General features: G+C 43.8%; 1 protein-coding gene across 5 annotated transcripts in view; it reads left to right on the forward strand.

Annotated features, from left to right (window-relative positions):
- Window positions 1-3,806: 3,806 nt before the first annotated feature.
- LOC128697866 (uncharacterized) overlaps window positions 3,807-22,581 on the forward strand; it is a 37,269-nt gene continuing 18,494 nt past the window's right edge. For 4 of the 5 annotated variants that reach the window (XM_053789838.2, XM_053789834.2, XM_053789836.2 and 1 more), the window contains exons 1-9: window positions 3,807-3,933; window positions 5,241-5,432; window positions 5,908-6,040; window positions 15,754-15,887; window positions 16,271-16,496; window positions 19,741-19,892; window positions 20,651-20,813; window positions 22,018-22,092; window positions 22,279-22,353. In XM_053789838.2, the coding sequence (XP_053645813.2) occupies window positions 5,386-5,432; window positions 5,908-6,040; window positions 15,754-15,887; window positions 16,271-16,496; window positions 19,741-19,892; window positions 20,651-20,813; window positions 22,018-22,092; window positions 22,279-22,353 (1,005 nt within the window). In that variant the 5' untranslated portion in view covers window positions 3,807-3,933; window positions 5,241-5,385. Of the gene's footprint in view, window positions 3,934-5,141; window positions 5,433-5,907; window positions 6,041-15,753; window positions 15,888-16,270; window positions 16,497-19,740; window positions 19,893-20,650; window positions 20,814-22,017; window positions 22,093-22,278; window positions 22,354-22,581 lie in introns of those variants that run through there. The other variant, XM_053789835.2, reaches the window with a different exon arrangement.

Consider the following 22,581-nt stretch of genomic DNA (forward strand, 5'->3'; position numbering starts at 1 on the left):
AATACACCCTAAATTCCCTAGTATTGCCACCACTCACTTACTTAGTGCAATATAAGCACTATCCACTGTGGGTTATTAAGGCTGCAACTCACATCTACAATAACACACAGAGTACTTTAATGTCTCATGTACGAATTATTTATTTGTATATATATATATTTATAGCCCTGTTAGTACTGTATATACCCTGTGTTACCATCAAGTATATTTATGTATAAGTACATATATACACTTACACAAATTATACATAGTAACATGTGTAAATTACCTAGGATAACCCAAACAGTTTTTGAGATACAGTTAAATAATCTTTTGTAATTATTGATCTAATTCCTTGACTATCCTCAAGTTATATAACCAAGAGTACACACATCTATGGAAGAAAGTTTATTTAGGCCCAGGTACACATAAGTACAATTATCATAGTGTAAATTACCCACCAGGATAACCCAAAAAAGTCTGTATTTCATAAATACTTATGTTACAAGTGAATATCTTCCTGTGTATAAGTATATGCTCATAGTTCTGCCTAAAATATAATTGCACATTTGCAATCAATTCTTTTATTACTTCTAAAATGATGTTAAAAATTTCCGAAATTTGTGAGTGCGAATATAGTGTAATTTTTTTCTTGCACAGAGATACTGCGACTTATTTTTAATAGATGCGCCACACTGCCTGGCTCCCTCATATATATCACATCTTACAAGGTTAGAGGTACAAATGGGAGAAACATTTCTTCCAGCGTATATATATGCTGAAATTTTACCTTAATCTACATATATTGTTGTCTGGTGGTGACAAGGTTACATATAGCCTTACTAAGTTTATTTAGGTACAGGTACACATAAGAACAACTATCATTTATAGTGTGAATTACCCATCAGGATAACCCAAAAAGTCAGTGACTTAATTCCATTGGGGTCCTTAATGACTCTCATATAGTGGATAAGATTGAAACCTTATTAACCAACCTAATGAATATAGCCACACAAAAGGAGGAGAATGAATTTTTATTTTTTTAGCTAACACACATGTTAATGTAAATAATTAATTTTTATCTTATTCCTAGTATATATCCTTTATAGTATAACAATAAGATATTATCTCCATAGTATAATAATGTATTAAAAGGATCCCAATGGAAATAAGTCACTGACTTTGTGTTATCCCAGGTTGTCTACACATATACTGTTATGTATGATAATCTATGTAACTGTATTTGCGTATACCTGAATAAACTTACTTATGTATACCTGAATAAACTTACTTATGTATACTTGAATAAACTTACTTATGTATACCTGAATAAACTTACTTATGTATACCTGAATAAACTTACGTATACCTGAATAAACTTACTTATGTATGCCTGAATAAACTTACTTATGTATACCTGAATAAACTTACTTATGTATACCTGAATAAACTTACTTATGTATACCTGAATAAACTTACTTATGTATACCTGAATAAACTTACTTATGTATACCTGAATAAACTTACTTATATCCTTTAAGTCATAATGGATGGAATCTTGCAGTTAATGCATGTTTCCAGAGATTAACTACAAGTTTGAGCTGGATCCTTCCAGCAAGTCTGGATATAACCTCTATGACATTTTATCCAGAATATAACTTCCAGCTGGACTGAAATTTTCTAAATTATGCTAAGTGTGGCTATGTAGTGTGGTGGTCATTGACAGTAATGATGTAGTAGTAGTTTGTGATGGTGGTGTCCCTGTGTGTGTGTGCTCAATTGTGGTTGCAGGGGTCGAGACTCAGCTCCTGGCCCCGCATCTTCACTGTGTGCGTGTGTGTGTGCGCACGTACTCAACTAGTGATGATATTGTTTGTGTACGTACTCAATTAGTGATGATAGTGTGTGTGTGTGTGTGCACATACTCAACTAATGATAGTGTGCGTGCACGTGCTCAACTAGTGATGATGGTGTGTGTGTATGTATGTACGTAGTCAACTAGTGATGATAGTGTGTGTGTGTGTGTGTCTGCACGTACTCAACTAGTGATGATAGTGTGTATGTGTGTGCACGTACTCAACTAGTGATAATAGTGTGTATGTGTGTGCACGTACTCAACTAGTGATGATAGTGTGTGTGCACGTACTCAACTAGTGATGATAGTGTGTATGTGTGTGCACGTACTCAACTAGTGATGATAGTGTGTATGTGTGTGCACGTACTCAACTAGTGATGATAGTGTGTATGTGTGTGCACGTACTCAACTAGTGATGATAGTGTGTGTGTGTGCACGTACTCAACTAGTGATGATAGTGTGTATGTGTGTGCACGTACTCAGCTAGTGATGATAGTGTGTATGTGTGCACGTACTCAACTAGTGATGATAGTGTGTATGTGTGTGCACGTACTCAACTAGTGATGATAGTGTGTGTGTGTGTGTGTGCACGTACTCAACTAGTGATGATAGAGTGTGTGTGCACGTACTCAACTAGTGATGATAGTGTGTGTGTGTGTGCACGTACTCAACTAGTGATAATAGTGTGTGTGTGTACTGCCTTACTTTGCATCATACAACTACGTCATTTATACGGTGCATAATTTATTTCCAAACTAGCACAGCGACCTGACCTCTTTAATAAACTACAACACATCTTAGTTCTGCCCAACTTAAGTTGGTCCACATTTAGTGATTGTTACTTAACAGCAGTATAGTAGAGGTTGTTACATGATACTCTGGCTAGTTGTCACCAGGCTAGTGCAAGTATGTGTTATGTGACACAATTTATTCTGTACTAGCGGCCTTTTGTGCCTAACAATGTTTTATTACATGATACTTATATTATTTTTGTACTGCATAAAAATGAATTTGAATGTCAAGAGGCTATTACAACAATGAATCTACATTGTTTATATTTTGATGTATTTAGGTATTCTTAGAGATATATAATTTACTCCAAATTTCTTTTCTCTCTCTCTCTCCTTTTTTTTTTTTTTTTTTTATTTCGCCGGTATTCTCCCGGCCCGGGTCTTTTCTCCTTTATATAATTTCTACTGCTCAGTTAAGACGGGAAATATCGTCTTAAAAAACTTCATTTATCTTATGTATGAGACAGTATCCTGAGAGCTGGTAATTCCCAAGTAATAGTAACTGCAGCTCTGACAGACCTTAATGAAATATTTGATAATATCTTCATTCATTAATTAAGTTTGCATAGGTACAGATGGACATAAGTACAATTATCACAGTGTAAATTTCCTTGGATAACCCATAAAAAGGTCAGTGACTTATTTCCATTAATCACACATGATATCCACACCGCCTGATAAAATATGACAGAAACATAACTAAGATATTAAGGAAAAAAAATTAAATATAACTTCATATACACTAACTTTTGTATTTTGCATATTAAAAACTAAGTTCCTCATCAACGTCTTGTAATTAATATACTTAAATTAGCTTTGAGGAATGATATTAATTATTATTATGATAATCAAGGGGAAGTGCTAAACCCGTAGGTTTATACAGCGCCTGGGGGAAGATGTGGAAGGCATTCAGGCTTATTAATTCGGGGAACTGGAGCACAGATCCAATTCCCTAAATCAAGAGCCCTTCACCAACATCAAGGAACCTTCCCTGAGGGGTATGATATTAATAATTATTAATATATTGTTCTGGCAGAGGTTTTTATCTCGCCAGCATTATTATATTTATTTTTAAATGTTTTTCTTAACATTGCGTTTAGCAATTATTACGCGGATAACATAGTTAATTTATCTTAATTAAATTAGTTAAGGTATCGTAGTGTTAAAATTAGTAACATTGATCATGGCTGTGATGGTGATCCAGCTGACCTACACAACGTTATTATTTACTCAGACACTGACCACTACAGTGTTCCAGTATCTTGTGTTACTTAACTAACTTGTGGTCCTCTACATCTTACTATCAGAGTGAGAGTTATTATACAGTGTTTTATGCAGGTTATATTGAGAAGCTGTGACAGTCAACTAGGGTTATCCTATCATGTTGGGATGCTGCTGAAGGGTTCTCGATCCAAGGGTTGTGGAGGTACCCTCACCTTGCCTCAAACCTGATTACCTCTTAAATACTGTATGACCTCTACGGGTTTAGCGCCTCCCCAATGATATTGAACGTGTTGTGTGAAGCTTAACAGTGTGTTTGGTGGATTATTATTATTATAATCAAGGGGAAGCGCTAAACCCGTAAGATTATACAGCTCCTGAGGGGGGCATGTGGAAGGTATTCAGGTTTAATTCAGGGAACTGGAGAACAGATCCAGTTCCTTAGATCAAGAGCTCCTCACCAGCATCAAGGAGCCTTCCTTGAGGGGGGGGTGTGTGGTGGAGACAAGTTTTTATTCCCATGCTTGCCCTAGTCAGGTGATGTGTCGCCCATACGGGTTTAGCTCTCCTAGGAATGTAGTAGTAGAAAAAAGTTGGGTGGTACACTGAACCATCTGTGGACATAACCAACTTTATAATGAAAACCTTGACCAAGGCTGTGACGAATATCATATTTATAGGATATTCAACCTTTATATTAACGTTTCCGAAACATGAATAAAGAGGCAAGGATCCCAGTGGAAATAAGTAGGTTTGATTTTTGGGGGGTTAGGTTATGTAATTTACACTATGATAATTGTACATGTGTGTACCTGTGCCTAAATAAACTTACTTATCCAGTCCAAAAGTGAGAGTGGTCATACATATGGTCTTGTATGTTATTACAATTTATCTTGTTCTCTTTCCCCCTAAATACTGGCTGGTATGTATTGTAAAATGGAAGTCGCCTTCTTTTACATATTTAAGCTCGTATTTCCTGTATATCAGGATTTTCTACATTCGTGTATACATATAGTGTATCAAATTCACCCAGCTTCTGTCATTTATGTATAGGCATAAAAATTTCCAATGTATCTAGGGGAATAGGAGACTACCGACTTAATGGAAATATTGTTTAAAAAATCGGAATGCTTAGAACGTTACTTAAATATATTTCCAGATGTGTTTTGTTTTATTGACATTAAAAAAACTGTAATTTTGTGTTGTCATACTTTTAATCAGTACATAAACACACACAAGTAGGTGAGTACACGTACCATTTTCAATTAAAAAAGTGCATTTGGCGGGATGTTTTTCTGGTAGCTTGTGTGGTTGTCTGGAGTATCTTAGTAGTAAGACTTTCCAGGTTTTCTTCATGTGTTGTGTTAATATTTTCATAGTGTTTACATCTTCAGTGCAGTACACAGCTGACAAGTTAGTGCCAAGGACCATCTGAGGAGCAGGTGAAGCAGAAGCAGGGAAAACAGCAGCAGGAAAAACAGCAGAAGCAAGTTCGCTAAACTGAAGAGATAACAGTAACTGGAACGAGCAGCAGCTACCATGTATAACCGAGGCAATACTGGACGAGAGCTCTTCAGCAGGCACCAGTAAGTAATACATAACCAACACAGGTACTAGGATACCTCATATTGGGTGGAAAACCTACCATAACATCGTGTAATATAACTAATTTGTTTTTCTCTCGGGGTGGATCGGTAAACTAGTGGAAGCCTCGATCAATGAGCAAAACCACGGAGTTAGTTTATTTTTAGTATACATATCATATCCTTCTTGTGGGTTATAATCAAAGGAATATAGAAGCACATAATGGTCCAGGGACTGGGCCGCAAATGGCCTGAAATGCTCTGCATACAACGGACTTTTGGCGTGTACACTCAACTATTATATTCCTTTGTACAAGCATGTATCATGTCAAAATAAATTTGTTATTGTTATAGCTAAAAAAGTTAGTGGTGTTGGAGAAACTTGCCCATTTCTGCTGACCTTCAAGGGGCCCCCAGGTTATGTGCTTCTCGTGAATATTATAAGGATAATACTGCCATGGTGTGTGTAATTTGTCAGGGACTACAGCAGTAGCAGCAGTGATCGGTGGTGCCAGCAAGGGGAGGGCTCCCAGGACTGGTCCTCTCAGCTCTACGGTTCTCAGGATTCACAGAGGCTCTCAGCACCCACTTACAGGACCCAACCACCCATGGTACGTCCATGTTATATATACGTATGCACGCTTGACTCGTGCCAGGACACTCCTGGCGAATATTATACATGAAAAATTAGACGTGCAACATCTGGGTCAAGATACCCAGATGCTGCCTACGTGTCTTAATTCTTCATTTTGCCTGTATTTTATACCAATGTTACGCATTATTACACATACGAAGCCCTCTTACTCAGCAAAGACTCAGGCTGAATTTCCGGTATAGTCGAACCCTATGGGCAAGTCTCCTCACAGATATTGCCCTTGTTCACTTAGCAGTAAATAGATGTATGAGGTTTAGTCTTCTTATACCTACTACCTCTGTTCAACTAGCGGTAAATAGATATTTGGGTGTAGTCAACTGTTGTGGGTCGAATCCTTGAGGAAGAGTGGAATAGATTATAATAAGTACTCCTTGGATAGGGCAGGGTTTTGACATGAGTTGAGGCAGGATAATAACTAGGCCTGTAAATTCGATGGTTTTTATGTGAACTGTAAATCAGTGTTTGTTCTAATTACCAGTTATAAAGAAATTAGCTATAATAATAAAAGTAGTTAGAGAATTCTGGGCAGTGTAAGAGACAGACACACACAGCCAGCGCCAGCCAACAATAGGGACCTTTGTACTCAGGTAGTACATCAAATTCCCGACACATGCTGAATAGACATGATTGGACTGTCAGTAAGTGAGCGCTGTATGACCGCTGTGGTGTGTTGCAATGCAACACATGAACCAATCCAGATACTGACATGAAGGAGAGACAATCTCCTGAATACATTCACCACATTTACCCAACTAGTTATTAACCAATTTATTTTATTAACAGTTTCACTCATACATACTATATAAATTTATTTAAGTAAATAGTCTTTCTTGGCACATAAAATCACACAAAGATAATAAATCAGAAAATACTATGAGTACTAAATATTTCTGCCTATGAGACCCTCTTCAGCAAGTGTGTTTATTTGTAAAGGGGAAATTAGATGACGGGTTTTGATCATATGACCCTCTTCATGGCTCATTCCCCTGGAGAGGTGCGTAATGCCTGCGAGGGGCACTTGAGCCAAGGAATTGAACCTAGCCACCCTCTCTTGAGGTCAAACCTAATGACCATGTGCTTTGTGACCCTTACGAGTTTTGTTCTCCCCCAATGTATGTAATAATATATAAATAAGGAAAGGGTAGTTATAGCACCGTCTTTCTAATGGCCTTGTGATTAAATTTTTAGATTTTGCCACCGAAGTGGCTAGTTTATTGTGCACCCCATATCCATCCTGTGGACGGTAGCGTAAGAGCATATGGATACACAAAAGGCCTAGGAACTAGGCCCCTAAAGGGTTAACAGGTGTACATTTGGATTTATATCTACAGTTCACTTATAGGGGCCCAATACTGGACGTTGTTCTCGATTTTGATTTGGCATAGGAGAAGAAATACTTTGGGTTTCTTTCGATTTCATTTATGGCTTTTAGTTCTTCCTGTGATTCCTGACTCCTAAAGGATTCTTTTAGCTTAAGTTCGATGCTTGCTATTTCTCTGACCAGTGTCTCCCTACGCATTTCAGATATATTGACCTCTTTTAGCCGCTCTGTTATTCTTTTCCGTCGCCTGTAAAGGGAGCGCCTGTCTCTTTCTATTTTACATCTACTCCTCCTTTTTCTTAAAGGAATAAGCCTTGTGTATACATCGAGTGCCACCGAGTTAATCTGTTCTAGGCATAAGTTGGGGTCTGTGTTGCTTAGTATATCTAACCAGCTTATATCGGTTAGGACTTGGTTTACTTGGTCCCACTATGTTTTTGTTATTGAAGTTGAATTTGGTGAATGCCCCCTCGTGACTAGTCTCATTATGTCGGTCTGGGGCTCCACGCATACATGTCTGAACCTCAATTATGTTGTGATCTGAGTATATTGTTTTTGATATGGTGACATTTCTTATCAAATCATCATTGTTAGTGAAGATGAGGTCTAGTGTATTCTCCAGTCTAGTAGGCTCTATTATTTGCTGGTTTAAATTGAATTTTGTGCAGAGATTTAAAAGCTCGTGTGAGTGTGAGTTTTCATCAGAGCTGCCTCCTGGTGTTATTACTGAAACAATATTATTTGCTATATTCCTCCATTTTAGGTGCCTTAAGTTGAAATCCCCCAGGAGCAAGATGTTGGGTGCAGGAGCTGGAAGATTTTCCAGACAGTGGTCAATCTTTAACAGCTGTTCCTGGAATTGCTGGGATGTTGCATCCGGAGGCTTGTAGACTACCACAATGACTAGGTTTTGGTTCTCGACCTTTACTGCTAAAACTTCCACTACATCATTTGAGGCATTAAGCAGTTCTGTGCAAACAAGTGACTCTGCAATGTACAGGCCAACCCCTCTCCTTTTGCCTGTTCACTGTCACATCTGTATAGGTTGTAACCTGGGATCCATATTTCGTTGTCCAAGTGATCCTTTATGTGGGTCTCAGTGAAAGCCACGAACATTGCCTTTGCCTCTGCAAGCAGTCCACGGATGAAAGGTATTTTGTTGTTTGTTGCTGGCTTTAGACCCTGTATATTTGCAAAGAAGAATGTTATCGGACTGGTGGTATTGTTGGTACTGGGGGGGATTTTTTTTTCCGGCATTAGTATCTGTATCTGTTGGTTTGGAGTGGAGGTCATCGACTGTGGTTCCACTCCAGGAATGACTGGATTTGGTGTACGATTTCTGCCATTTCCTGCCAGTTTTTTTTCCTTCCTGGCACTAAAAAACCTCTCCCTCTTGAGTGGCTGTGGCTACCCAGGTTTTCCCATGGCCTGGATGTTTTGTATCTTTTTGTCCCCTTTAGATGGTATGCCTGGCAATTTAAGTTATAGCACAGTCTTTCCTGTACTGAAGAGGTACACAGTTCAGGGTGAAAAAGCTTACAGGAAGGGAGTTTGCATTTTCCTGTTGTCATATGGGCATGGCATTTTCTAGGGTGGTCATAGTTGCACGTCCCATCTGTTTTTCCAGATTTCCCATGCCAGCAGATACCAAGTGCATACTATGTGCACAGGCTTGGTTTCCGTTTGCCTTGGGTTTCTGTGACTGTATTCCCTGTTGGTGCATGTTTCCCTGTCTTACTTCTATCATCCCTAGCACCAACAATGGAGCTCCCACCAGTTGTTTTTGGTAATATATCCTCACTATTGCTAGTGGAGTCCTCTTGTTTGCTATTTCCTGCGGTATTTCTAGTTTGCAATATTGGTTTTATCTTATCTTTGACTACACTTGTTTCCCTACTATGGCTCCTGTCCCCTATGAGGTCATTTATATGTATTCCTTCCTGCGTATAATTCCCGACTACCTGGACAAAATCTCCAGCTTCACCATTACTGTCTCCCAGGACAGCATCTCCAGCTTCACCATTACTGTCTCCCAGGACAGCACTATCAGCCCCACATTTACTGACTACCAGGACTTCATCTCCAGCCTTACAGTTTCTGACTACATGGCCAGTATCAAGGGCAGTACCATTCAGCCCAGACTTTTTATGTTCCCATCTGTTGTAGAAAGCTTCCAGGTTTTCTATGAAAGCAGCTTTGATGTTGTCCTCTTTTAATACCCTTGTGATTTTAGTCCACAGATTTATCTCATTTGGGCATACCCAAAAACATTTCCCTGTTTTAATACTGCTTGTAGCTAGTTCTTGGATATCTGCACAAGGGGCGTGACACCAATTTCCACAAAAATGACAATTTATCCATGTGGAAGCCCGTTTGTTTGACTGACCACAGACTACACACAGCTTCATAATGATTTGAATGGTTGATTTACTGCAATTCTACTAGCAACCTCTTGAATATTCTATTAATAACCTCCTTAAATGAAGCTCTAGCTATTTGTATTTCTGTTTCTAACTGTTTTTGTATATTGGACAGCTTACCGTGCACGTTCCTGATATATATTTAATGTTTGTGTTTATAAGGGCGCCTACAACCCCATCCGTTTACAGTCTGCTTTATTGTCCAACGAAACCGTTTGAAACCAGTCAAGGGTTCGGTCCAGTCAAGGGTTCGGACCAGTCGATCTGATCTGATCAGTGGGTCGCTTATTTAAAACATACTGGTCGGTGATTTGGGCTAACACATGAAGGATCTACTGGAAATTATCTACCCAAGTAATATGTGATTTGATTGATACAAAAGTATAACTTGCGTGTTGAAGAAACCGGTGACTGCTGGCAGCTCCTACAATGACGAACGGTCGACCTCCACCCTTGTTTATCAATCGCTGTATCTAGGTTTTCTATTTTTTTTTTTCGGCTCCACCACAATAAATGCTATATTATCACTATAGTTGACTGGTGGAAATTTTTGAGGAAGGACGCTTTTTCTGTAGTAATATTTGTTTCTCGTTGTGTACATTGCGACCGCTGGTAACTTCAGGTTATATGAAATTCACAGTATACGTCTGGTATTTCAAGAAAAAAGAAAACTAATGAAAGTCACTCCACTCCACTAAGTACCATTATAATACTGGTTAGTTGCTACTACAACACTGTATTCTGCTATTCACTGGTATCACTAGATTATATGCGAGTACACTAGCAAGCCAGGAAGATTATTAAAAACAGCTGATCTGTGGTAAGTTTCCGGCGACTTCTGGCACCTGCCTCTATAGGCTTATCACTTCATTTACAAATTCACCTGTTTTCAAATGACACTTTAGCCTTTATCATCAATATACTAGGGACCACTGTAGTATACACTATACACTATGTATACTCAATGTTATCAGGGAGACTTTCTTTCCTCTGACACGAAAAGTTCAATTATTATTTTTTTCACACGGGACACAGGCCTATGATTCCCCTCTGGCAGTAAACTCTGCTGGGTAGTGCACACTAATTCTCCATTTTTGACTCAGTATATAATGTTTTCCGCCCAAGATTGGTTCCAGGCGCTAGAGGGATGTATCGTATATGATTGATGACACAAATTAAAGTTCTAACACGTAAGAGCGACCGTGAAAACACGAGAAAACCCGGAGCACAACGAGGCACGCTGACACTTTGTGATAATTCTTGTGCAGAAAACCTATGCTATGCTGATGACATAATGATCCATACAACAGGGCATAAGAAGATGAGTACCATTCTTAATGCAGTTCAAGCAATTAGTAATCGACTAGGCCTTATAATATCTTCCTCTAAAACAAAGATCCCCTCAAGGAAGGTTCCTTGATGTTGGTGAGGGGCTCTTGATTTAGGGAATTGGATCTGTGCTCCAGTTCCCCGAATTAAGCCTGAATGCCTTCCACATCCCCCCCCCCAGGCACTGTATAATCCTCTGGGTTTAGCGCTTCCCCCTTGATTATAATATTAATAATAATCTAAAACAAAGATACTAGCAAGCAAACGACATTCCCCACCCATATATTTGCAGGGTGAAAACATTAGCTACGTTAAACTTACAGATACCTGGGTGTAGATGTACCCATTAATAAATCCATTATTTTTTTTTCAACAAATCTGCCGTCTCCCACCTAGGCAGGGTGACCCAAAAAGAAAGAAAATCCCCAAAACGAAAATACTTTCATTATCATTCAACACTTTCACCTGACTCATACATAATCACTTTTTGCAGAGGTGCCCAGATACAGCAACTAAATAACAAATGCAAAGATAGGCTAAATGCTCTTAAAGCTGTTGCTGGCTACAGCCCCAACTGTGGTGCTAATGCGAGAATCGTGAGAATGATGTACATAGCCTATGTTAGGTCCTGGCCTTGTGAGATGTTGAAATTTGGTCGTAATCATGGGTATTTTGATTCTGCACTTGCACATAAAATTTTCTCTAACAGACCTGTGTTCAGTTAGTTTAGTGATGACATTTATACCTGTTTGTCCTATGTAAGATTATTTTCAGCCTTGATATCACTTTTTACACTTATTTTCTTAGAAAAATGCAAAATGCTGTACGTATTATATATTTCGTGCATTTTTGGGGAGTTAAGAACATTAAAATGTAATGCCTATTCACATTATTTTTAATACACTGGCTGTCTCCCACCAAATTTTGATGACTCGAAAAAAAAAGAAGCACATTCACTATCATTTATTCAATAGTTGTCTTGTCACAAGTGTGCAGACACATTGCAAATGACCTTCGAAATAGAAAACATCCCCACTTCTTCAGAATGCAGGCACTGTACTTCCCACCTCCCCTCCCCTCCCCTCACCTCCCCTCACCTCCCCTCCCCTCACCTCACATCCCCACTTCTTCAGAATGCAGGCACTGTACTTCCCACCTCACCTCCCCTCCCCTCACCTCCCCTCACCTCACCTCCCCACACCTCACATCCCCTCACCTCACCTCCCCTCACCTCCCCTCCCCTCACCTCCCCTCACCTCCCCTCCCCTCCCCTCGCCTCCCCTCGCCTCCCCTCACCTGCCCTCACCTCCCCTCCCCTCACCTCCCCTCCCCTCACCTCACCTCCCCTCCCCTCCCCTCCCCTCCCCACACCTCCCCTCACCTCCCCTCTCCTCACCTCACCTCTCCTCACCTCCCCTCCCCTCCCCTCCCCTCCCCTCCCCTCACCTCCCCTCCCCTCCCCTCACCTCCCCTCACCTCCCCTCACCTCCCCTCCCCTCCCCTCACCTCCCCTCCCCTCCCCTCCCCTCCCCTCCCCTCACCTCCCCTCACCTCCCCTCCCCTCACCTCCCCTCACCTCCCCTCCCCTCCCCTCACCTCCCCTCACCTCCCCTCCCCCTCACCTCCCCTCCCCTCACCTCCCCTCACCTCCCCTCCCCTCCCCTCACCTCCCCTCCCCTCACCTCTTCTCCCCTCACCTCCCCTCACCTCCCCTCCCCTCACCTCCCCTCACCTCCCCTCCCCCACCTCCCCTCACCTCCCCTCCCCTCCTCCCCTCCCCTCACCTCCCCTCCCCTCCTCACCTCCCTCACCTCCCCTCACCTCCCCTCCCCTCCCCACCTCCCCTCACCTCCCATCCCCTCACGTCCCCTCACCTCCTCCCCTCATAGGTACTTCCCTCACCTCCTCCCCTCATAGGTACTTTCCTCACCTCCTCCCTCCCCTCCCCTCCCCTCACCCCTCCCCTCACCTCCTCCCCTCCCCACCTCCCCTCCCTCCCCTCCCCCTCACCCCTCCACCTCCCCTCACCTCCCCTCCCCTCACCTCCCATCCCCTCACCTCCCCTCACCTCCCCTCCCCTCACCTCCCCTCACCTCCCCCTCCCCTCACCTCCCCTCACCTCCCCTCCCCTCACCTCCCCTCCCCTCACCTCCCCTCACCTCTTCTCCCCTCACCTCCCCTCCCCTCACCTCCCCTCACCTCCCCTCCCTCACCCCTCCCCTCCCCTCCCCTCCCCCCTTACCTCCCCTCACCTCCCCTCACCCTCCCTCCCCTCCCCTCCCTCACCTCCCCTCCCCTCCCTCCCTCACCTCCCCTAACCTCCCTCCCCTCACCTCCCTCCTCCCTCCCCTCACCTCCCCTCACCTCCCCTCACCTCCCCTCCCCTCACCTCCCCTCACCTCACCTCACCTCACCTCCCCTCACCTCCCCTCCCTCCCCTTCCCCTCACCTCCCCTCACCTCCCCTCCCCACCTCCCCTCCCTCCTCCTCCACCCCTCCTCCCCTCACCGCCCCTCCTCCCCTCCCCCACCTCCTCTCCTCCCCCCACCCCTCCCCTCCTCCCCTCACCTCCCCTCACCTCCCCTCCCCTCACCTCCCCTCACCTCCCCTCCCATCCCCTCACCTCCCCTCCCTCCCCACCTCCCCTCCCCCTCCCCTCACCTCCCCTCACCTCCTCCCTCCCCACCTCCCCTCCCTCACCTCCCCTCACCTCCCCTCACCTCCCCTCACCTCCCCCTCCTCCCCTCACCTCCCCTCACCTCCCCTCCCCTCACCTCCCTCACCTCCCTCCCTTCCCTCCCACCTCCCCTCCCCTCACCTCCCCTCACCCCTCCCCTCCCTCCCCTCCCCTCCCCACCTCCCTCACCTCCCTCCTCCCCACCTCCCCTCACCTCCCCTCCCCTCACCTCACCTCCCCTCACCTCACCTCCCCTCACCTCCCCACCCCTCCCTCCCCTCACCTCCCCTCACCTCCCCTCCCCTCCCCTCCCCTCCCCTCCCCTCCCCTCACCTCCTCCCCTCCCTTCACCTCCTCACCTCCCCTCACCTCCCCTCCCCTCACGTCCCCTCACCTCCTCCCCTCCCCCTCCCCTCACCTCCCCTCACCTCCCCTCACCTCCCCTCACCTCCTCACCTCCCCTCCCCTCCCCTCACCTCCTCCCTCCCCACCTCCCCTCACCTCCCCTCCCCTTCCCTCACCTCCCCTCACCTCCCCTCACCTCCCCTCACCTCCCTCCCCTCCCCTCACCTCCCCTCCCCTCCCCTCCCCTCACCTCACCTCCCCTCACCTCCCCTCACCTCCCCTCCCCTCCCCTCACCTCCCCTCCCCTCACCTCACCTCACCTCCCCTCTCCTCACCTCTCCTCACCTCACCTCCCCTCGCCTCACCTCCCCTCTCCTCACCTCCCCTCACCTCCCCTCACCTCACCTCACCTCCCCTCTCCTCACCAAGGCACCCACTCCCCCCATCCATCTTTGCAGCTTTGAGAACTGTAATGATAATGTTAACTGGGACACTTTTTATATTAAGATTATGTATATTATTATGGTCATAAAAAGCACTGAAGTGGAAACCACTTGCTAAACTACCTGTGCCCTAAAGTGGAAACCACTTGCTAAACTACCTGTGCCCTAAAGTGGAAACCACTTGCTAAACTACCTGTGCCCTAAAGTGGAAACCACTTGCTAAACTACCTGTGCCCTAAAGTGGAAACCACTTGCTAAACTACCTGTGCCCTAAAGTGGAAACCACTTGCTAAAACCTGTGCCCTAAAGTACCACTGTGCCCTAAAGTGGATACCACTTGCTAAAATACCTGTGCCCTAAAGTGGAAACCACTTGCTAAACTACCTGTGCCCTAAAGTGGAAACCACTTGCTAAACTACCTGTGCCCTAAAGTGGAAACCACTTGCTAAACTACCTGTGCCCTAAAGTGGAAACCACTTGCTAAATTACCTGTGCCCTAAAGTGGAAACCACTTGCTAAACTACCTGTGCCCTAAAGCTACTGTTTTTTCTGCGCTTGACTTAGTTGTTGTTGTACATAACTTAGTATCTGCTCCTTATTACTTGTACTTTGTTTACTTCCTGCACCTGACTTCTTCCCTATACCTTTTTTTTGTGGGTTCTCTCTCTCTCTCTCTCTCTCTCTCTCGCTCTCTCTCGCTCTCTCGCTCTCTCTCTCTCTCGCTCTCTCTCGCTCTCTCTCTCGCTCTCTCTCGCTCTCTCTCTCTCTCTCTCGCTCTCTCTCTCTCTCTCTCTCGCTCTCTCTCTCTCTCTCTCTCTCTCTCTCTCTCTCTCTCTCTCTCTCTCTCTCTCTCTCTCTCTCTCTCTCTCTCTCTCGCTCTCTCGCTCTCTCGCTCTCTCTCGCTCTCTCTCTCTCTCTCTCTCTCTCTCTCTCGCTCTCTCGCTCTCTCGCTCTCTCTCTCGCTCTCTCTCGCTCTCTCTCTCGCTCTCTCTCTCTCTCTCTCTCGCTCTCTCTCGCTCTCTCTCTCGCTCTCTCTCTCTCTCTCTCGCTCTCATCATACAGCAGTTGATTGCTTCTCCTCCCCACCTCTTCAGCACTTTATTTTGGTTTATCTAATTATTATTGTCATTTAAGGCTAATATTGAAGGATCAAATCCTGGAAGTAGTGGACGTGGTGCTGCAGCTCCCTCAGCAGTTGGTGGTCCGCTAGCACCGCCTCTCACACATCCACCAGACCACCGCGACCTCACACTAGCCAGGGACATAAGGTTAGTACATTATAATAATAATTTTTTAAAGGGATGGACGGGTATGGCAGTGAAAGGCTTCGGTCAGATGACCAAAAGCTGCATGGTGGACTAAGATCTGCGTCAGGAAACACCTCTCCTGTTTCCTGATGAATCTTACCTTACCTAATAAGGCTGGTACTGATTTTTGTCGACCGAGTACAAAAAAAAAATATTACTGGGATCAAAATGAGCCTTTAAGAGGTATAGTTATGTAATTTATTAATAAGAATGATTCCTCTCCTCACTCTTCTCCCCTCTTTTCCTCGCTCCCTCTCTCGTTATCACAAATACAGACATTCTCTCTAATTAAAATGACTATACTAAAAAGATTACAGAATGTGGGGATTCTCGCTCTTGGACAGGTTCGGTCTGTACACTATATTAACTGTGATGCGGAAACTGCCTGAACAACTGAAGGATGCTTGTAGTGAGATCAGCCGCACATCTAATGAACCTGAGGTTACTCGAAGTCTCATCAAAGACACCTCCAGCCAGCTCCAGCACCTCGTCTCCAGCATCCAGGACAAACTCTCCCAGCTTCTCAACAATAAAGATAACGAACAGGAACTGCAGCAGTCTCTCTTCATGGTAGGTAACCCTATTCAAGAGTTAGGTGGAGATTAAGGGGTGGGTTATGCCATTACTGGGGTTTAGGCGAAGGTAATGACATATAAGAAGGTTTGACGAGGTTGTTAAGGATAGACAACCCATCAGGATAATTACTTAGTCACAAGAAAGTCACCTGATTGGCCCTTTAGAGTAACTGAAGAATTTTCGTTGATGCATTAACCCTCACCTCTACCCCTCACTCACTCCTACCTGGAGTATACCTGGAGAGGGTTTCGGGGGTCAGGGCCCCGCTGCCCTGTCTGAGACCAGGCTTCGTGGTGGTTCAGGGTCGGATCAACCAGGCTGTTACTGCTGGCCGCACGCAAACTGGCGTACGAACCACAGCCCGGTTGATCAGGTACTGCCTTTAGGTGCTTGTCCAGCGCCTTCTTGAAGACAGCCAGGAGTCTATTAGTAATCCCCTTATGTATGCTGGAAGGCAGTTGAATAGTCTTGGGCCCTTGACACTTATTGTCTCCTATCGTGCTAGTGACACCCCTGCTTTTCATTGGGGGGATGTTGCATCGTCTTCCGAGTCTTTTGCTTTCATAGGGAGTGATTTTCGTGTGCAAGTTTGGCACTAATCCTTCTAGGATTTTCCAAGTGTATATAATCATGTATCTCTCCAGCCCGCATCAATAACTGGGCCTCTACCCTTCAAACAGAACTGTTTGTCATACTGCTTACCCTCAAATGCGTTCATGTCACATGTCTATAGTGTATCCAACAAGATAATCAGACTCTTGGATGTCACTACTGCCCGGCTCCGGCTGGGTTACAAGTATCTTTGACAGGTTAAATCACCACCACCAGATGTAGACCAAACGAAATGTAAACTTTTGCCAGATGGACTATTGTCACACCCTGCGTCATTATGTACTGGAGTGTGACCAAATTAATGAATTCAGAGACAACTCACTCAGAAATGTTCAAGATATGTCAAAGTATTTTATCCACAGCTCGTACGTTGGTTTGCGTGCAGCCAGCAGCAACAGCCTGGTTGATCAGGCGCTGATCCACCAGGAGGCCTGGTCACAGACCGGGCCGCGGGGGCGTTGACCCCCGAAACTCTCTCCAGGTAAACAGTGATATATTACAGACCATTCTGGAAAAATACCCTGACTTTGCTCCATGTAAATAAAGCATTACCACGTGTGTACTCACCAAATTGTAGTTGCAGGGGTCGAGACTCAGCTCCTGGCCCCACCTCTTCACTGAACGCTACTAGGTCCTCTCACTCCCTGCTCCCTGTGTGTGTGTGTGTGTGTGTGTGTGTGTGTGTGTACTCGCCTAGTTGTGGATGCAGGGGTCGAGTCCAAGCTCCTGGCCCCGCTTCTTCACTGGTCGCTACTAGGTCACTCTCCCTGAACCGTGAGCTTTATCATACCTCTGCTTAAAGCTATGTATGGATCCTGCCTCCACTACATCGCTTCCCAAACTATTCCACTTCCTGACTACTCTGTGGCTGAAGAAATACTTCCTAACATCCCTGTGACTCATCTGTGTGTGATTGTGTGTGTGATTGTGTGTGTGATTGTGTGTGTGTGTGTGTGTGTGTGTGTGTGTGTGTGTGTGTGTGTGTGTGTGTGTGTGTGTGTATATGTGTGTGTGTGTGTGTGTGTGTGTGTGTGTGCATGTGTGTGTGTGTGTGTGTATGTCATCATGGGCTTGGCATCCCTAGTTTTGAAGGTTTTCATTATCCATCCTGTCATTTTTCTAGCAGATGCGATTGATACAATGTTATGGTCTTTGAAGGTGAGATTTTCTGACATGATCACTCCCAGGTCTTTTACATTAGTTTTTCACTCTATCGTGTGGTTGGAATTTGTTTTATACTCCGATATAGTTTTAATTTCCTCACGTTTTCCTTATCAGAGTAATTTTAATTTCTCGTCTTTGAACTTCATATTGTTTTCTGCGGCCCATTTAAAGATTTGGTTGATGTCCGCCTGGAGTCTTGCGGTGCCTTCAGTGGAGGACACTCATGCAAATTCGGGTGTAATTTGCAAAGGAAGACACTGAGCTGTGACTTACATCCTTGTCTATGTCAGATATGAGGATGAAAAACAGGATGGGAGCGAGTACTGTGCCCTGTGGAACAGAGCTTTTCACCGTAGCCGCCTCAGAGATTACTCTGTTTACTACTACTCTTTGAGTTCTATTTGTTAAAAAATTATAGATCCATCTACCAACTTTTCCTGTTATTCCTTTATCACGCATTTTGTGCGATATTGCACCACGGTCACTCTTGTCGAAGGCTTTTGCAAAGTCTGTATATACTACATCTGCATTTTGTTTGTGTTCAAGAGCATCCAGGACTTGTCATAGTGGTCCAGTAGTTGGGACAGACAGGAGCGACCTGCTCTAAACCCATGTTGCCCTGGGTTGTGTAACTGATGAGTATCTAGATGGGTGGTGACCTTGCTTCTTAGAACTCTTTCAAACATTTTTATGATATGGGACGTTAGCGCTATTGGTCTGTAGTTCTTTGCTTTTGTTTACTGCCACCTTTGTGGAGTGGGGCTATGTCTGTTATTTTTAACAGCTGTGGGACAACCCCTGTGTCTATGCTCCCTCTCCATAGGATGTTAAAAGTACATGATAGGGGCTTCTTGCAGTTCTTGATGAACAAGAAGTTCCAGGAGTCTGGGCCTGGGGCAGAGTGCATGGGCATGTCATTTATCGCTTTTTTGAAGTCATTTGGTGTCAAGGTTTACCTGGAGAGGATAATATCAAATAGGTTCGAGTCTACCAAATTCTGTCTTTCTCATAAAAAATTCATTTAGGTCAACGACTCTCAGTCTGGTGAGCGGCTTGCTAAAACTGAGTCATATTGGGACTTGAGTAGCTCACTAATTTCCTTGCTGTCATCTGTGTAGGACCCATCTTGTTTAAGTAGGGGCCCAATACTGGACGTTGTTCTCGACTTTGATTTGGCGTAAGAAAATAAATATTTTGGGTTTCTTTCAATTTAATTTATGGCTTTTACTTCTTCCCGCGTATCTTGGCTCCTGTAAGATTCCTTTAGCTTTAGTTTGATGATTGCAGAGCTGTATGACTTACGGGTTTAGCGCCTAAGTTGATTATATATTTCTTTTTATTAATACATCAGCCATTTCCCACCGAGGCAGGGTGAACCGAGAAGAAACACTGTCACCTTCACTGTCTTGCCAGAGGCGTGCCTACACTCCAGTTCATCATTATTATTATTATTATTCCACAGAGGGAGGAAGATATGTCCCAGCTGGTGAGTCGAGTGCAGGAGGCGGTAAACCAGCGCTACTCGGCCTCCATGGAAACTCACATTACTACCACAAAGAAGGACTTCCAACGACACATGAAGAAGATGAAGGATAGTCTTCAGGAAATTACCAGGTAACATATCCCACCTTCCATAGGAATCAACTTCATGTTTGTGTGTCAGGGCTTTGAGAGGAAAGGAAAAGAGAAGGTGATGTTGAGGTATTGTTATAAAACTAAATTGGTAGTGTGCGATATATCCACGGTGAAATTAATAGTGTCTTGGTGGACTTATACTTACAAAAGCAAAGCCATATTATCTTTGCTGTGTATACCTGGAGTATTCCTGGAGAAGGTTTCGGGGGTCAACGCCCCCGCGACTCGGTCTGAGATCAGGCCTTGTGGTGGATCAGGGTCTGATCAACTAGGCTGTTACTGCTGGCCGCACGCAAACTGACGTACGAACCACAGCCCGGCTGGTCAGGTACTGACTTTAGGTGCCTGTCCAGTGCCTTCTTGAAGACAGCCAGGGGTCTATTGGTAATCCTCCTTATGTATGCTGGGAGGCAGTTGAACAGTCTCGGGCCCCTGACACTTATTGTGTTGTCTCTCAGTGTATTTGTGGCGCCCCTGCTTTTCATTGGGGGAATGTTGCATCTCCTGCTGAATCTAATGTCTTTCAAATAAAGATGCATCACACAGTACTGTGTATGTGTATATGAGCAAACATTTCACCTTTACGTGCACTGAAGGAGATGGTAAAATAGTATTACATGCCAAGTGATTGAGACAATTTCAGTTTGGTTGTGTGAGTGACGCCAGCGAGTACGTAATTCGCCCTTGCTGGCTACCTAGAATAGAAAGTAAAACAACTGTTACATGGCGGTTTGCAGGGTGGAGCCAGCAGTAAAAAACCTGGAGGAGGGCATCAGCAAAGTAGCTGAGACCATAACGACAAGTTTAGTAGATCTGAAGACTTCATTCACCTGCCTGGAGCCCAGAGATCCCCCTGGCCTGGAGAACATTGCCACATCAACGCAGCGTGGGTTTGACCAGGTACTTTCACTCTGTACATTATTTGTAGTTTTCAGATAAAAGTGTATTAACCCAGTAGAGACTAAAATAAAAACCCACCCAGAGAACGAAAATACTTTGGATTATCCAAGGCAATTTACACATGTGAAAAAACTCAAAAAGATTTCAAGAGATATTTATGAAGGTGGCTGGTGGTCAACGCTCTCGCTTCACACGGCGAGGGCCTGGGTTCGATTCCCAGCCAGAGCAGAAACATTGGGCGTGTTTCTTTCCACCTGTTGTCTATGTTCCCCATCAGTTAAATGGGTACCTGGGTGTTAGTCGACTGGTGTGGGTCGCATCCTGGGACACTGACCTAATTTGCCCGACATGCGGAGCATAACAAGGGGCTTTCTGTGTAGTAGTATGTCATTGTTGTCAGCTAGGCCTGTATACCATGTACATGTACTTGTAGTAAATAAAGAAGAACAACAACCAGACCTTAGAGAGTGAGCACTAACCTAAGAAGTGTTTGAAATGATATTGTTAACAAGGAGGATAATATACACACCTACATGAAACCAACATTAGAATATGCAGTACTATCTTGGAAGGAAAGGTTTTAAAATTTAGTATCGGGATCAACACAATAAGTCACTCTCTCTGACTTTTTTGGGTTATCCCAGGTTCTCTACACATATGCTGCTATGTATGATAATCTATGTAACTGTATTTGTGTATACCTGAATAAACTTACACAGTGGCGACGACAAGGAGGGGCTTGGGGTGGGCTTTGGTCCCCCTGAAAATACCCTCGGTCCCCAATTAAAATCGCAATAATAATAATAATAATATTGCTTGTTGCTTAGCCCGCCCTTCCAACAAGATAGCTTCCCTCAGCCCCCCCCCCCCCCCCCAGTATCAAAATTATGACGTTGCCCCTGATTAAAACGTAATTCAGTTCTACATGCTGTAAAATATTTTTACACATGTACACATACAACACATAAAAACTGAAACAAGCTCCCTAAATAAAAACCATTCATACATTCTAACATCCAATGAAACAATAAAAATAATCACTTAGGTTTTTATATTCCACCCTCAACTCCTGCTCAGAATTAATAAAAATATCTACAATACCTGTGTGATCCATTACATTTATTTTTTTTCTAATCACTATAATAAATCAGAAAAATTTCGTAATAATATGCTGATGACAGGAGGTCTTGTATGTTAACCACAGATACAGTCTTCCATCCAAGATCTCTCCCACAAGGTGATCACCTTGACAAAAGACTTCACGGCACAAATTACCCAGGTGTGTTTCTCTCTCATTTTAGTTTTTAGAATAAATTGTTTTTTTTTTTAGTATTGTCACTTATGAAACATAAAAGCAGTGCATATTTGCCTCTTATTCTATATTTTATGGTTACTGCCTTAAATTACCAGCAGAAGTTGCCTCATTGTTTGCCCATCATATGAGTTCTGATGTGTTTGTCCACAGGTGCAGTTGTCCATGCAAGACCTGTCTCAGAACATGACCAGTTTGCCCAAAGACTACACAGCACAGATCACCCAGGTGCGCCTCTCTCTCAACTAAATTTATTTAGATTCTAAATTATTGTTTTCATAATTTGTTTTGAAATGTATATTTTCCACCCAGTTATATGAATTTACAATTTATCGTTTTTCTATTATTTTCTTATTTGTTTAAATTAATGGTTACGAATATGTTACTCTTCTGAGTCGAAGGTAATATGTAGCACCAAGCCTTGTTGTACAAGTGCCCTGTTTTGTGTATCCTTGG

Source organism: Cherax quadricarinatus, chromosome 68 (genome assembly GCF_038502225.1).
Source record: "Cherax quadricarinatus isolate ZL_2023a chromosome 68, ASM3850222v1, whole genome shotgun sequence".
Classification (NCBI taxonomy): Eukaryota; Metazoa; Arthropoda; class Malacostraca; order Decapoda; family Parastacidae; genus Cherax; species Cherax quadricarinatus.